Here is a 16,789-nt window from a genome sequence, read left to right as displayed (position 1 = left end):
AGGCAAAAGGGGGTCCAACCCCTTCCTAGCATGGTGTACCTAATAAAGTGGCCAGTGAGTGTATATATATATACAAAAATATATAAATCTATTTAGGTATGCCAAAAAACAAAACAAAATGGTATTCAAAGGGTGGGAGAGTGCTTTAAAGAGTAAGTCCTGCTTTTCTCACTCTTCCCATTCTAATGTGACAGGTGCACAATTCCTGCCGATGGAGCTTGCATCCTGGGAGGCATCACTAGACGTGACATCACCTACCACTGTCGCCTCTTGCGAGTGGAGCAGAACTTACTCTTTGAGGATTTGAGGAAAGTGTTCACATACCGTATATTAGTCAGATAATAGATATTGAATAAAGTCATAGCAAAAAGTTTGTCCGATCCAGCACAAGATAAAAATCAAAAAGCTATAATGAGAATTCATTAAAATGTGATGAAGATAGAGATTTTATATATATATATATATATATATATATATATATATATATATATATATATATATATATATATATATATATATATATATATATATATATATATATTATCCAAATAATACTTTTTTGTATATCTACATCACATATTTTAATGAAGCTACAACAGAGACTTTTCATTTTTCGTTGAAACAATGGCTTGGAAATCACACACTCCTGATTTTTTGATTACAAATACTGATGTAAAATATTGACCAAATACTGAACATGTGAAGATGGCACTACAGTTTGGTGGCCCTGCTCCAAAGCAGAGAAGCTACAGGCACATAAGAAGTGGTAGGACACAATTTTGGATATTTCCGATGAAGACTGGTGGATTACAGTCTTCAATTCAGTGATTAGTGCTAGAGACTCCCCAATTCAATAGACATTTTATCCATCGGGTAGGTATATTAAACCATCATATTAAATTTCTTATATCTAGTAATGACTCGTGCCTTTGGTTCATTCAGTAAATTTTGTGGTTTCTGAACAAGATACCATTCGCCAGTGTGATCCTGTACAAGGTACCATTCTCCGGTGTGGTCCTGTACAAGGTGTCATTCTCAGGTGTGGTCCTGTACAAGGTGTCATTCTCCGGTGTGGTCCTATACAAGGTGTCATTCTCAGGTGTAGTCTTGTACAAGGTACCATTCTCTAGTGTGGTCCTGTACATGGTGTCATTCTCCGGTGTGGTCCTGTACAAGGTGTCATTCTCAGGTGTGGTCCTATACAAGGTGTCATTCTCAGGTGTAGTCTTGTACAAGGTACCATTCTCTAGTGTGGTCCTGTACAAGGTGTCATTCTCCGGTGTGGTCCTGTACAAGGTGTCATTCTCAGGTTTAGTCTTGTACAAGGTACCATTCTCTAGTGTGGTCCTGTACAAGATACCATTCGCCAGTGTGATCCTGTACAAGGTACCATTCTCCGGTGTGGTCCTGTACATGGTGTCATTCTCAGGTGTGGTCCTGTACAAGGTGTCATTCTCCGGTGTGGTCCTATACAAGGTGTCATTCTCAGGTGTAGTCTTGTACAAGGTACCATTCTCTAGTGTGGTCCTGTACATGGTGTCATTCTCCGGTGTGGTCCTGTACAAGGTGTCATTCTCAGGTGTGGTCCTATACAAGGTGTCATTCTCAGGTGTAGTCTTGTACAAGGTACCATTCTCTAGTGTGGTCCTGTACAAGGTGTCATTCTCCGGTGTGGTCCTGTACAAGGTGTCATTCTCAGGTTTAGTCTTGTACAAGGTACCATTCTCTAGTGTGGTCCTGTACAAGGTACCATTCTCCGGTGTGGTCCTGTACAAGGTACCATTCTCCGGTGTGGTCCTGTACAAGGTACCATTCTCCGGTGTGGTCCTGTACAAGGTACCATTCTCCGGTGTGGTCCTGTACAAGGTGTCATTCTCCGGTGTGGTCCTATACAAGGTGTCATTCTCAGGTGTAATCTTGTACAAGGTACCATTCTCTAGTGTGGTCCTGTACAAGGTGTCATTCTCCGGTGTGGTCCTGTACAAGGTGTCATTCTCAGGTTTAGTCTTGTACAAAGGTACCATTCTCTAGTGTGGTCCTGTACAAGGTACCATTCTCCGGTGTGGTCCTGTACAAGGTACCATTCTCCGGTGTGGTCCTGTACAAGGTACCATTCTCCGGTGTGGTCCTGTACAAGGTACCATTCTCCGGTGTGGTCCTGTACAAAGTAACATTCTCAGGTGTGGTCCTGTACAAGGTATCATTCTCCGGTGTGGTCCTGTACAAGGTGTCATTCTCTGGTGTGGTCCTGTAACGGGATTTTCCAGTTGTGGTCATTTGTTAGCTTGCTGTATTAAAAAACACCATTGTTAAATGCACAGAAGAGGATTCTTTTTTAAATAATTGTACTAACTTCTGCTTGACAAATTGTGATCATGGCTTGGAAGTCTCCCAACAACCCTACCCTGTTTCAGTGGCTTAAAGGGGTTGTCCACTACTCAGAAGACATCTTCTAAATCTGTATGTTTCCCCCTTGTAAAATCATAACATCTATACTCACCTCTGGTGCCATTCCAGGGGTGTTGGCACTGGCTCTCAGGGGATCATGCGACTCTCACCACCGCTGATTGGCCGCAGGAATCACATGATTGTGAAACCACCGCTGATTGGCTGTAGGGATCACATGACAACGTCACGCGATCCCAGGGAGAACCAGTGCAGAAAACACTATCACCAAAGGGGACTATAATTGCTATTATTTTACAAGGAGCAAACATAGGGATTCAGATGAAATTATGCGAGTAATGGATGACCTTTTTAAGTTGGTTCACCGATACGCAACACCCTATAAAATAAGTGGAAAATAGGGGGGGAAGCCAGCACTGCTTAAGGTTAGAACGCATAAATTGAAGTGCATATGCACAAAATATCCAGCTGTATTCAAAAATGAGATATTTGGCAAAAAAATTGATCAATTCAATTGAGCCACCCCGCCGCGCCAAGGCAATCTCATGTGGGGGGTCCTACTCTACATTTATAATAAATACTGTGCCATTACGGCCTCCTAAGAGCATGACCACATCAAGTGCAATCTGTACCTGAACATTGCTGAATCGCTCCCATGAAGCCAGATGAAGCAAGTGCAGATGAAGGCCAACCAGGTCTGAACACAGACATATCAGGATTGACCTCCACACACTGCCCAACCAGCAAACATCGCCCTTCATCTATGTTGGCCCAGACACAGGTGCACAATTAAATAAAGCTTGGGGCAGGGCGGGGCTGCCGTGTGTGTGCACAGCAGCCTAGATCAAGCTTTATTTAATTGTGCACCTGTGTCTGGGCCAACATCGCCCTTCATCTATGTTTGCTGGTTGGGCAATGTGTGGAGGTCAATCCTGATATGTCTGTGTTCAGACCTGGTTGGCCTTCATCTGCACTTGCTTCATCTGGCTTCATGGGAGCGATCCAGCAATGTTCAGGTACAGATTGCACTTGATGTGGTCATGCTCTTAGGAGGCCGTATTGGCACAGTATTTATTATAAATATAGAGTAGGACCCCCACATGAGATTGCCTTGGCGCGGCGGGGTGGCTCAATTGAATTGATCAATTTTTTTGCCAAATATCTCATTTTTGAATACAGCTGGATATTATGTGCATATGCACTTCAATTTATGCGTTCTAACCTTAAGCAGAGCTGGCTTCCCCCCCTATTTTCTTATAAAATAAGTGCCCACAGAAATTAATAGTGGATTCCCTTCTGCTTATGGTTTGCTTTGGGCGGCTGGCGAATAGGAGTTCTGAAGTTTCTCGTTCTATTATGTTCGTGGTTGGCAGTGTGTTATTGAGTATGTGTATATAATTGTATGAATGGGTTATGTCACTAATAGAATATTTTACATTTTTGTTATATTACACACACACACTTTTTACAGTTTTCATGTCGTGATTTTGAACGATTCTTGTATTTTTATGCAACCTGTGTGACGTTGCTTACCGTGGTACACAGTGGTGTTTTATCATTCCTTATCGCTAGTGTTAAAAACATTTAAAACACACCTAAAAAAACGATATATTTTTATTTTATGCTGGCTCGGATAAACTTTTTGTTACGAGTGTAAATCAGATGCCTCAAAAGCCTTATCTGTGCACAGAAGAGCGGATTGCCCAAATGACAGAAGGAACATATACACGTTGGAGAGGGCGAGTTGTATCTACATCATTTTAAAAACCACTGTTAGATATTTAAATTAAAGTTTTACTTTTCTTTTTTGGTTGGTCACTGGACCTCCAAGTTTTATAAACATGACCGCTAATGCTAAAGCGGACTATAGCAAAAGTAATTACAAAGCAAAAAAATAAATATATTAGTAATGTTGCATATAAAAGTATTAAAATGTCATGTAAAGCATATGATAAGCATGAACAAATGCAAAATGTTCATATCAACCCAATTATCTGTCCTTCTGCATGGCCACTATTGATCCTCAGCCCTTAGACTTGCAAAGACCATTCTTCTACTCAGACGTGGGTTGTTCATTAGGGCCACAGAACATCATACCACTTATATGAAAAAATCTCAAAATCTACATCAAAAACCAAGTGAAGAATAAGATAAGAAAAAAAAGATACCAAACACAGGGGTTTACACGTTGGTGTCTGGCTGCGCAGACTACAAGCTCCTGCCCACTTGCTTTTGCTACCCAGACATTTGGTAACAGCTGCGCACACAAAAGCATCCAAATAACACATGGTCACAAAAGGAAGACATGATGCCAGTTTTGGACAGTGATACTCAACCTATGGCACAGAGTCAGAAGCCAAATTACGGTAATTTCCTAATTTTGCAATGGCTTCCATAATGTTTCTTAAAAAACAAATATTTCACATACAAAAAAAATCACAATTTTCTAAAAAAAAAAATAAAAAATATAATATAATATTATATATATATATATATATATATAGAAAAAAAAACCTCTACTCTGGACAAAGGTTGGGTACCACATCCAGAAGAATGGATGAGCTGTCAAAAGGAAAAGGAAAGGTGACAAAGCGGATGAGATATAAAAGAAAAGTAGAAGTTGGGGACAGGGAAGAGATGAGGCGCATTAAATAGAAAAGAACAAATACAAACAGATGGATAAAGACACAGGTCCACTGAGGAATCGGGTACGAGGTTTGCTACTAGACTTATAGGTCACGCTCTCAGATGTTTGGTGGTAAACCGTCCAGCCTGCAAATGAATATAGAAGGAAGAAAACAGAGACACTGGTAAACTATGATTAGCGATGGGACGCGCGGCCAGAAATCAAAGTAACTTTGTCATACAAGAGAAGCTCTTAACTACCAAACAAGGGATTGGTGGCTGCATCTTTATAAAAAAGGTAAAAAAATATAATGTGTTATGAAATTTGGGCACAATGATTTGGATGGGTCATTTCCACTTTAAGAGCTGTCCTTCTAAAAGTGAATCCAGTCTCCCCCGCATGGTTACATCATGGGTGCTATCGATATCACAGAATCATAGAATGTCAGAGTTGGACGGGACCTCCTTGGTCATCAAGTCCAACCCCCTGCTCAATGCAGGATTCACTAAACTATCTCAAACAGATGTCTGTCCAGCCTCTGCTTGAAGACTTCCAGTGAAGGAGAACTCACCATCTCTCGTGGCAGCCTGTTCCACTCATTGATCGCCCTCACTGTCAAAAAGTTTTTTCTAATATCTAATCTGTATCTTCTCCCTTTCAATTTCATTCCATTGCTTCTCGTGTTTCCATGTGCAAATGAGAATAATGGATGATCCCTCTATATTGTGACATCCCTTCAGATATTTGTAGACAACTATTAAGTCTCTTCTTAGCCTTTTTTTAAGCTAAACATTCCCAGATCCTTTAACAATTCCTTGAAGGACATACTTTGCAGTCCGCTCACCATCCTGGTGGCTCTTCTCTGAACTTGCTCCAGCTTTTCAATGTTTTTTTTAAAATGTGGTGACCAGAACTGGACACAGTATTCCAGATGAGGCCTGACCAAGGAGGAGTAGAGGGGATTAATTGCTTCACGTGATCTAGACTCTATGCTTCTTTTAATACAGCCAAGAACTGTTTGCCTTTTTTGCTGCTGCATCACACTATTGACTCATGTGCAGTTTGTGATCTATTAATATACCCAAATCTTTTTCACACGTGATGTTGCTTAATTCTATTACCCCCATCCCAAATGTATTTAGTGGACACCTTTAAAAAAAAAAAAAAAATTATTTTCACAATGCGTTTATGGTTTCCATAAGTTTCAAAATGCTCCTCACTGACACGGCTAATGACGCCTTCACACCAAACTGCTCAATTTGACTTCCACAGGCTGCCATTGTAAAGAATATTTCCATTTTTTTGTGATGTAGTAGACTTCATTTTCTATCCAGTGACATTTTTTAGCCAAAAGTCGCACGTTTGTCTAAAAAAAGCATCAAATTAGAAATTTGTCCAGAAACTTTACTCCACACAGAGAATGGAGTGAATGGCACTCCAAGAAAATGTAACATTTGGTAGAAGTTCTATTTCATGAACCAGTCTAAAAAAAAAAAAAAAAAAACCCCACAGGAAAAGCCAAAGCCAAGTTGGTGAGAAAAAAAAAAAAAGATTAAATGGCACAAACCATAGAGAATAAAGTGCAAATATTAAAACCACTATGGATGAACACAGAACTTAAGCACATGCTAAAAAGGAAGAAAGAAATGTTTATAAAATGGAAAGAGGTAGGCATATCTAAAGAAGAATATAATGCTGTCTACAGAACCTGCAGGACACGTATCAGATTATCTAAAGCTGACAATGAATTGAGGCTTGCAGGAGACGTCAAAAGCAATAATAAAGGATTTTGGGGATATGTAAAAGAAAAGTCAAAGATGCTATAGGATTTTTACAAGACGAAAATGATGAAATGGTAAGACAGGATGTTGAGAAGGCCGAACTTTTAAATTCCTATTTTGCATCTGTTTTCTCTCAGAAAGGAAATGTAACATCAACTATTCTTCACTGTCCTATTAAGGGAATAGAAAAACCCAGGATATCTATAAACAGAAATACAGTGATGAAACACTTAGCTAACCTAAATGAATTCAAGTCTCCAGGTCCAGATGAATTACACCCCAGAGTACTGAAGGAGATAGCAGAAGAAATTTTTGAACAGCTCTCCATCTTTGAAAATTCGTGGAGAACAGGAGAAGTCCCAGAAGACTGGAGAAGAGCAAATGTTGTTCCTATCTTCCAAAAGGGGAAGAAGGTGGACCCAGGCAACTATAGGCCGGTGAGTCTGACTTCTATACCAGGAAAGATCTTTGAACAAATTATTAAACAACATGTATGTCAGTACCTGGATAAGAATGAAGTGATTAAACAGAGTCAGCATGGGTTTGTAACTAATAAGTCATGTCAGACTAACTTAATTTCCTTCTATGACAGAATCACTGATTGGGTGGATCAGGGAAATGCTGTAGATATAGTATATCTTGACTTCAGCAAAGCATTTGACAAAGTATCTCACACAATCCTTATTGAAAAAATGGCTAAGTATGGAATGGACAAGGCAACTGTTAGGTGGATTCATAACTGGCTTAGTGATCGGACCCAAATAGTGGTCGTAAATGGCTGCACATCCAGTTGGAAGAATGTCTCAAGTGGGGTACCACAGGGCTCTGTCCTGGGCCCTGTATTGTTCAACATCTTTATCAACGGTTTAGATGAAGGAATTCAGGGTAAAATGATTAAATTTGCTGATGACACAAAGATAGGAGGGATAGCTAATACTAGAGAAGAGAGAGAGAAGATTCAAAAATATATAAATAAACTGGAGCAGTGGGCAGCAACTAACAGAATGTCTTTTAACAGGGAAAAATGCAAAGTACTACATCTGGGCAATAAAAATGAAAAAAGCATATACAGAATGGGAGAATGTGCTAAGCAACAGCACATGTGAAAAAGACTTGGGTATACTAATAGATCACAGACTGAATATGAGTCAACAGTGAGATGCAGCAGCAAAAAAGGCAAATACAATTCTAGGATGTATTAACAGAAGCATACAGTCTAGATCACGTGAAGTCATTATTGCCCTCTACTCTTTGGTCAGACCTCATCTGGAATACTGTGTCCAGTTTTGGGCGCCACATTTTAAAAAAAAGACATCAACAAACTGGAGCAAGTTCAGAAAAGAGCGACCAGAATGGTGACCGGTCTGCAAACCCTGTCTTATGAGGAAAGGTTGCAGGATTTGGCAATAGAGTTGAGTGAAACGGGTCAGTCAATTTCAAAAGTCGCCGACTTTCGCAAAAGTCGGGTTTCATGAAACGAAACCCGACCATAGCGTGAGGTCGGCCACGAGGTCGGCGACCATGGCGCCAAAGTCGCGTTTCAAAAGATGCTTCCAGCGCCCTTTTTCAGCCGATGGAGGACGCACACTGTGGGCAACGCGATGACATAAGCAGCGGTCACCACCATCTTTGAGAAGGGCATGCAAGTGATTGGCTTGCTTTGTGTGGCGTCACAGGGGCTATAAAAGGGCGTGCACGCCGACTGTCATCTTACTTCTGCTGATCTCAGAATAGGGAGAGCTGGTGCTGATTCTGTAGGGAGAGCATTAGGCAGGGAAGAAGATACAAAAAACTGCTTCTGCTGCTAGCGATTTTGCCTGTACAACACACCAGTTAGTGTGCAGTGCAAGTGAAGGCTATATTTTGGTGCATTCAGCTCTGTTGGTTATTAGGCTGCCTTATAAGGCTCCCTGATAGCTGCATTGCTGTTTTCACACTGCTGTGCAAACTGCTTTTTTAAAAGCAAAAATACTTTTCATCCTCTTTTTTGCCCAGCTACCAAGTGTTCATTTTTCCACACTTTTGTGTGCAGCAGTCCTGCTTATTAGGCTGCCAGCTGCCATACTTGGGACTGAGAGCATCATTGTCAGCTTGCTAAAATCTCTAGGGAGATTCAAATTCTTCCCAGTCCTATATAGACATTTTATACACCATCCAATTTTAGCCTGTTATATTGAGGTGTAATCTACACAGTGTCCTCAAGTCTGTAGGGAGATTCAAATTCTCCCCAATACTATATACACCTTGTACCTTGTTTTACAGTACCATATTGCTGGTGGTATTTTGGGTACATTTTCCCAAAAATGAGGAAGCGTGTTGGAAGAGGCCGTGGAAGTGGGCGGGGGTTGCCAGCTGGTAATGATGGTGTTGGTGGTGGTGGTGGATCTGCTGGTAGTGGCAAAAGCACAATAGCACCTAATGCAGGAGGTGTTGAGCCTGCGTCATCGTCTGGCTCCACAAGGCCTCGAAGGCTCCCTTTTCTGGGAGTAGGTAAACCTCTTTTAAAGCCGGAGCTTCAGGAACAAGTTTTGGCTTACATTGCTGACACAGCCTCCAGCTCTATCGCCTCCTCTTCTGAACTTTAAAAAAAATAAAAGCACTGAGTCGTCATTGGAGGCTCCTGGTCAGGAACAACACCTTTCCTTGTGTCCTTCACCCCTACCAAAAGTAAAGGATGCGGCAGGCCACACTACAGATTACTCCATGGAGCTCTTTTCACATGCCATGCCTGGGTTATCAAGTCAAATCGTGAATTACCCAGTCCAAGAAGAATCTGACATGGAGTGCACTGATGCACAGCCACTGCTACATTTATCTGCTGGTACATTCACTCAGAGCACTACATTGTCCTCGCAGTGTACTGAGCCAGAATCTGACCCTGATGAAACTCAGGTGCCCCTTCCCGCATACTATACCACCTTACATGGTGACACAGAGGAAGGTGCACATGACATTGAAGAGGAGGTGATGGATGACCCAGTTGTTGACCCAGATTGGCATCCATTGGGGGAAGAGGGTGCCACTGCCAATAGCTCAGAAGAGGAGGAGGAGCATCTGCAGCAGGCATCGACATCGCAACAGCTGTTATCTGGCAGGCCCGGAGCAGTCCAAAAACGGGTTACAAAAACCAAAAGAGTTGCAGGACAGCTAGGCCAGACGGTCAAATTAGTACAGCGTGCAAGGCCTCAAAATGTCTTCCATTGTAGGAAGAGTGCAGTGTGGCACTTTTTTGAACAAAATCCTAATGATCAGGCAAAGGTTATCTGTAAGAAGAGCGCAAAGACCTTTAGCCGAGGGAAAAATCTGAGAAATTTGAATACCAGTTGCATGCTTAGACATTTAACCACCATGCACTTGCAAGCGTGGACAGACTACCAAACCTCACGTACCACATGTGCAACTGCTCCCAATGAAGGTAGTCAGCAAGGCTACATCGTTTCCCCCACTGTAAGCCCACCGGTTAGCACACCACCAGCAGCAAATGTTGAGGTGTCGTCGCAAGGCCAAAGCAGTCAGGGAATCACACTGTTATTGCTACGAAAGACTGAATCTAGGCCATCAGAAAGAACACCAACACCATCATCAACCCTCTCTCAGTCCGCCATGTCCACCGCTCGTTCCACCATCTTTTTACCAGCACTTGCTGACTACTGTCATTTTTTACTGCAGGGTATTTTTGCACATTTGTCATTCTGTGTTTTCTTTATGTGTTTTAGTGCCACCATATGCAGCTCTCAAGTCCAGCTCACCCTACCAGAGACTGAGTAGGACAAGAAAGTACTCATCCTCTCATCCGCGTACACTGGGTTTGAACGCCCACATTGCCAAACTAATCTCGTTAGAGATGATGCCATACCGGTTGGTTGAAAGCGAAGCTTTCCGTGAACTCATGGCCTACGCAGTACCACGCTATGACCTACCCAGTCGGCACTTTTCTCGCAAAGCCATCCCAGCCCTCCACCTTCATGTGAAAGACCGCATTGTCCATGCACTCAAGCATTCAGTGAGTTGACAGGTGCACCTCACAACAGATGCATGGTCTAGTAGGCATGGCCAGGGCAGTTACGTGTCAATCACTGCGCACTAGGTTAATGTGGTGGATGCAGAGTCCACAGGGGACAGCGGCGCTGGGACAGTCCTGCCTAGCCCAGGGTATAGGAAACAGTTGGGTGTAGGCGTTCAACCCTCCACCTCCTCCAGAAGCGAAAGCTCATCCACAGAGCGCAGTCGCACGAGCACTCCATCCACAGCAGCCAGTGTTGCACACTCGGTGTCCCACTATCGAACAGCTTGTGGTAATCGTCAGCAGGCTGTGCTGAAGATGATGTGTTTGGGTGACAACAGACACACCGCGGAGGTACTGGCCGACTACTTGCAGCGACAAACTGAGTCATGGCTGGGCAGTCTACATCTTGAGGCAGGCAAGGTAGTTAGTGATAACGGCCGGAATTTTGTGGCAGCCATAGCCCTTTCAAAACTCCGACACATACCTTGCCTGGCTCACACCTTGAACCTGGTGGTGCAGTGCTTCCTCAATAATTATCCGGAGTTAACAGGCCTGCTCCAGAAGGTCCGAAGACTGTGCTCGCACATTCGCCGGTCGCCCGTACACTCCATTCGTATGCAGAAGCTGCAGCGATTGCTCCAGCTGCCCAAGCACCGCCTAATTATCGACGTTGCAGCAAGGTGGAACTCCACCCTGCACATGGTTGAGAGGCTGTGCGAACAGAGGTAGGCTGTAATGCATTTGTGGGAGGATACACGGCCAGGCACTTTGAGGGCAGACATGGAGTTGTTGGGTGTGCAGTGGTCGAAGCTGAAAGACCTCTGTAAAGTCCTTCAGTGTTTTGAGGAATGCACACGACTGGTAAGCGCAGACGACGCCATTATAAGCATGAGCATCCCACTTATGCGTCTGCTCATTCAAACTTTGATGCACATTAAGGAGCAGGCATCTGCAGCCGAGGAGGATGAGGAAGAGGAGGAGGGAAGCCTTGATGACAGCCATTGTCTGCTCCGGGACCTCTCCTGGAAGAGGTGGAGGAAGAGGAGGAGGATGATGGGGATGATTATTTAGGGGAGGAGGATGCTTCTCGTGGGGCAAGAGAAAATGTTGGCGTGGCAAGGTCAGGTACAGGGTTTGTGCGTGACTGGAGGGATGTGGATTTGCCAGAAAGTGCTCCTCCACCCAGCACTCGCAGTGCATCATTGACACCTGGAACATTGGCCCACATGTCAGATTATGCCTTGCAGATCCTAAAAAGAGACCCCCGCATTGCCAAAATGATGAACGATGATGACTACTGGTTGGCCAGCATCCTGGATCCACGCCATAAAGGCAAATTCCAAAACATCACGCCACAGGAGAACCTTGACCTAATATTGGCTAACAAACAAGCAACTCTGGTAAACCGTTTGTTTGAGGCACTCCCAGCACACAGCAGCGGTGATGGTTCTCCAACGAGCTGTAGGGGGCAACATGGAAGAGGTGTTCGTGGTGCACACATCAGAAGTGGCGTTGGAGACAGGGGTTTCATGACCATGTTGTGGACTGATCTTTCAAGTCCCGCTCACACGACTGGTAATACTGCATCGATTGAAAGTGACAGGAGACAGCAGTTGTCAACTATGGTTACAAACTACTTCTCGTCCCATATCGATGTTCTCCCTCACAGGTCATTCACCTTTGACTATTGGGCCTCTAAACTGGACGCCTGGCCTGAATTGGCACAATATGCCTTACAGGAGCTCGCTTGCCCTGCTGCTAGTGTGCTATCGGAAAGAGTCTTCAGTACTGCTGGCTCAATCCTGACAGAAAAAAGGACCCATCTGTCGACCCAAAATGTTGATCTAACCTTCATTAAAATGAACCATGCATGGGTTTCAAAGGATTTTGTCCCACCTTCTCCTGATGACACATAGGTTGCCAGAAAAATGGCTCGCTTTTGTCCTCCTCTTCCTCTGACTTCTCCAATTCCTCCATTTGCAGCTGCTGAATGTTCAACATCAACATATGCCATTTTTTAAACCTCCCTAACTGGGCTACCTCCCCCCCCATGGCCGGGGTCACCACCTAGCGCACGCAACCGTGCGAGTGCCATTGCCCTGGACAGGTGGGTGGGCCGACTCTTGGGCGCCGGCACTGGCACAGGGTCCCTCATAGTGCAATCAAGTGTCTCTGATGGTGGGGGTGCACACCCGCCGTCAGACACACTGGCGTACTATGAGGGGCCCAGTGCCAGTACCGACGCCCACGAGTGGGCCCCCCTTGTTTGGGCAGGGCCCCAGCATTTGCAGTATTTACCTCTCCCTGCTCCTCCGCTGTGTAGTCTGGGCTGTCAAATCCTTCCCTGGGACTGCCACTACAAATTTGGTGAACTGATAGATGATGGTTAAGACGTAGCTATGCCCTGTCCTGCTGGCCGGGCTCTAGCCTCAGATGATCAATGGCTTCCATTTCTTATGGACGTTGACTCACAATGAGATGCAGTGGTGGTTTATCATCAGCTTTCACAGTTTTCCTACTCACAGACGTGTGACATTCCTGCCCACATTTTTAAATGTGCCCTGTCATGCCAATCCAATAGAATCGCCTACAGCCTGTGGCTTCTGTCTTTTCCACTCCAAAGTTACCTGACAGATCATGATAGGCAGTGAGGACCATGTCTACATCTCTCCCTGTGATCAAAATTTGATGGAGATGAGTAACGGTGATGGGATCAACGGTACTGCGATACAGCAACCCTTTCTTCAGAAAGAACTGTTTTCGCTGTCTCCACACACAAAGTAATTGAGGGTCAGCATCGCCTCTGAGAATTCTCCCGGGAGTTTTTCCCATGATTAGTAATTCTTAAATTTCTGCAATCACTCGACTTTATGTCTGCACTTTTATCCATCTCGTTTCCTCTTGCGGAGAGTCTGGACTGTCTTACTGAGACAGAAATATATATGAAGATTTAAAAATACCCCAACAGTGTACAGTATACTGGTGTACACTTCAAAAACATTTCCTTTTTTCTACTTTTTAGATTGTTGTCTAATCCATACGGAGGCTGTGAGTGTCTTTGTCGGAATCCGGAAATAAACACGGAGATTTTAAATGTTTAAACTATGCTATATATACACCTGTTATCCGGTGATACTGTACACTTTCTCAACTTTCTGCAATCTTGTCGAATCCATACTGTGCTTGAGACCGTCTGAGTCTGCCTCCTGATTACAGATGAGTGGTGTTTGAGTGGAACTGTTGGCCAAGGTCAAATTCTAGCTGTTTTGGGCGCTGTTAGATCTGTTCGTCGAACTACAACACTTTGATTAATATTCGGCTGTTCGAGTTTCCGTTCGAGAACGTTAAGTTAAACAAAAGTGTATCTTTTTTTCATATTAATAATGGTTTTCAATGATAATAGACAGTTTTAGGGCATAGTAGCAGTGTCTGGTAGCCAGCAGTGTAATACAGCTGTGAAGGAGCTACACAGTGTGCGTTTCTAATAATTTTTTTACCGCATATTGTCCTGAAAATCCTTTTGGGCCTAGTAACTGTGTCTGCCACTCAGAAGAGGAGCCCACCCGTGAACCGAGCTATGCCACCTGTTTATGAAAGAACCAGTTTTTGACTGCATTTACACCACTTAATACTTTGGGCCTAGTAACTGTGTATGCTACTCAGCAGAGTTGGCCACCCGTGAACCAAGCTATGCCGCCTGTTTATGTAAGAACTGTGTGCTACTCAGCAGAGGAGCCCAGCTGTGGTTTGGACACTTAACTTTTTCACATTCTTTCTGGAATGCCGTTTAGGCCTAATTCCGGAATTACGGTTGACCTGCACTTATTAGGAAATGCTTGTTCGCGGGGAAGAATTGTAATCCCAGATCCCCATCACTAACGGGGTTCAGCGTGTTATCCGCACCTGTAAGCAATACATGCTGGTCCTTTCATTGTAGCACGCGTGCAGCCCCAGACATGTAAGGGCATGACAGACCCGTTATTGGCCGATCTCGCGTGCCAGAGCCTCACGTGTCCCTCTAGTAAGCTGGACGCGGACCGCGGGGGCATACCTGAGTCTCGTTCGTTAACGGAATTAAGCTTGCAATCTGTGCAGCTTTTTTGTGGATGGCATGGTTGAGGTTGCCCGTGTTGAGTCCAATTAAGCCGCAGGCTCCACTCCTGGTGGTGCCCTTCTGGACATTCCTTTAAGGTTCAGCTTTGCAACCATACTGAAACATCACGTACATAGGACTTTATGGACACTTTCAGCTCATGCGTCAGGACCATTTCAGTGTGAGCAACTTTCAACAGTCACACGGCAGGTACGCACAGGGGTATTTAGGTCTGAAGAATGAGTCACCTATCCACAGGATAGGTGACAATTGTTAGATAGGTGGCTGTCCGACTGATTGCCAGAGCATAAAGCTGCACTCGTCTGTTTCAGGTCTGTTTCAGTCAGCCTCAGACATTGCATGAAGCAGCAGGTTGCACTCTTTATTGTCGCTCACTGCAGTTTGACTTGAGCCCCTTGTTCTAGTTATTATGGGGGTTTCAGGTTTTTCATCCAGTCCCATTGCCATTGTACCCAGTGTATAACATCCAGCCCGCTGCCTGCCTTTACTAACATGTGACAGAACGGCTGGTGGTGAAGAGTTCACAAATCCCAGCATGGTCCTGTAATAGGAGCCACCGGGCTAACACGTCTGTTCATGACATTTCTTCCTACTAAATCTTCCCCCATCACCTGTAGGTGATAATATTGTCATGGGGATACCGTGACAGAAAAGGGCCAGAAGATCGTGGTGTCTGGTTGCACAAACCCCTGCACTGATTAGAACTGATTCATTTTCCTTTTAGCAGTGCATGTTTTCCTTGCTGTTATTTCAATTCTGTTTACAGCTCTCCGTCCTGAATTGTCTCAGCTCTTCTGTGTTGGCCACTCTCCTTTGGTATATATGCTCACCACTTGCACTTCGGAGTTGCCAGTGATAGCTTCTACTTCCTGGTTTGCAGTTGAAGGAGAGTTCAGAATTAGAAGTCGGTTGGTGTTGTCTTCAGGAGATTTCTTTGTGGATTTGGCTTTCTGTTTATCCCTCCTACTCCTTGATTCCCACTCGGTCATTTTGTAATTTGAATTTGTATGATTGTGGTTTTCTATTTTCCCGGTCTGTCTTATCCTGTCTCTCAGGTTTGTGTTATTCTATACACTTGTGTCCCATACCTCCTTGGGTGTGGGAATGGACAGACAAGCGTGGATATAGGAACATAGCTAGGTACGAGACCCCAGCATCCCACCATCAGTGGTAATCTGGGGAACAGGGATAGCCTGGAGTCCTCCTAGCTTGTGGGACAGGGAAGGAGCCCTTTGCTCCTGGAAAACCTTTTACAGGATCACGACAATTATTGAGAAGTGGAAGGAACCACATCAACTCAGCCATGAAGTGGAGATCCCGTAATGTTACAGAGCAGGTTCACTGAGTGCTGAGGAACAAGGGCAGAAAAGTCACCACCGCTCTGCTGACTCCATAACTGCTGAGTCCAGACCTCCTCTGTTACTAACATCAGCACAAACACTGTGCCCCACTGGGAGCTTCGTTGCAGAGCTGCTGCAAGCAGCCTTACATCACCAAGCACAGATGCAGTGGTGTAAAGCCACCAACACTGAATTCTGGAGGAAACATGTTCGGTCAGTGATGGATCACACTTCTCTATCTGGCATCTGATGGACGAGTCTGCTTTTGAGGAATGGTAAGAGAACGTTACCTGCCTAACTGCATTGTGCCAGCTGTAAAGTTTGGTGAAGAAAGGATAATGCTGTGGGGCTTCAGGGCTGGCCAGAACCCTTTGTTTCAGCGAGGGAAATTTTAATACTTCACCATACCAAGACATTTTGGATAATTGTAGCCTTCAGTTTTGTAGGAACAGTTTGCGAAAGGGCCTTTTATGTTTATAATGACTGTGCCCAATGCGCAAGGAGCATAAAGACATG

General features: G+C 44.2%; 1 protein-coding gene across 12 annotated transcripts in view; it reads right to left on the bottom strand.

Annotated features, from left to right (window-relative positions):
* Positions 1-16,789, bottom strand: part of WNK2 (WNK lysine deficient protein kinase 2) — a 252,051-nt gene that overhangs the window by 17,394 nt on the left and 217,868 nt on the right. For 11 of the 12 annotated variants that reach the window (XM_073574203.1, XM_073574200.1, XM_073574202.1 and 8 more), the window contains one exon: positions 5,080-5,178. The exons of the other annotated variant lie outside the window; for it this stretch is intronic. In XM_073574203.1, coding sequence (XP_073430304.1) covers positions 5,080-5,178 — 99 coding nt within the window. The remainder of the gene's footprint in view (positions 1-5,079; positions 5,179-16,789) is intronic. 12 annotated transcript variants of the gene reach the window in all.

The sequence above is a fragment of the Dendrobates tinctorius genome, unplaced genomic scaffold (assembly GCF_039654945.1).
Source record: "Dendrobates tinctorius isolate UK_male_01 unplaced genomic scaffold, ASM3965494v1 ptg000038l, whole genome shotgun sequence".
Lineage (NCBI taxonomy): Eukaryota > Metazoa > Chordata > Amphibia > Anura > Dendrobatidae > Dendrobates > Dendrobates tinctorius.
This window is presented reverse-complemented; position numbering and strand designations above follow the sequence as displayed.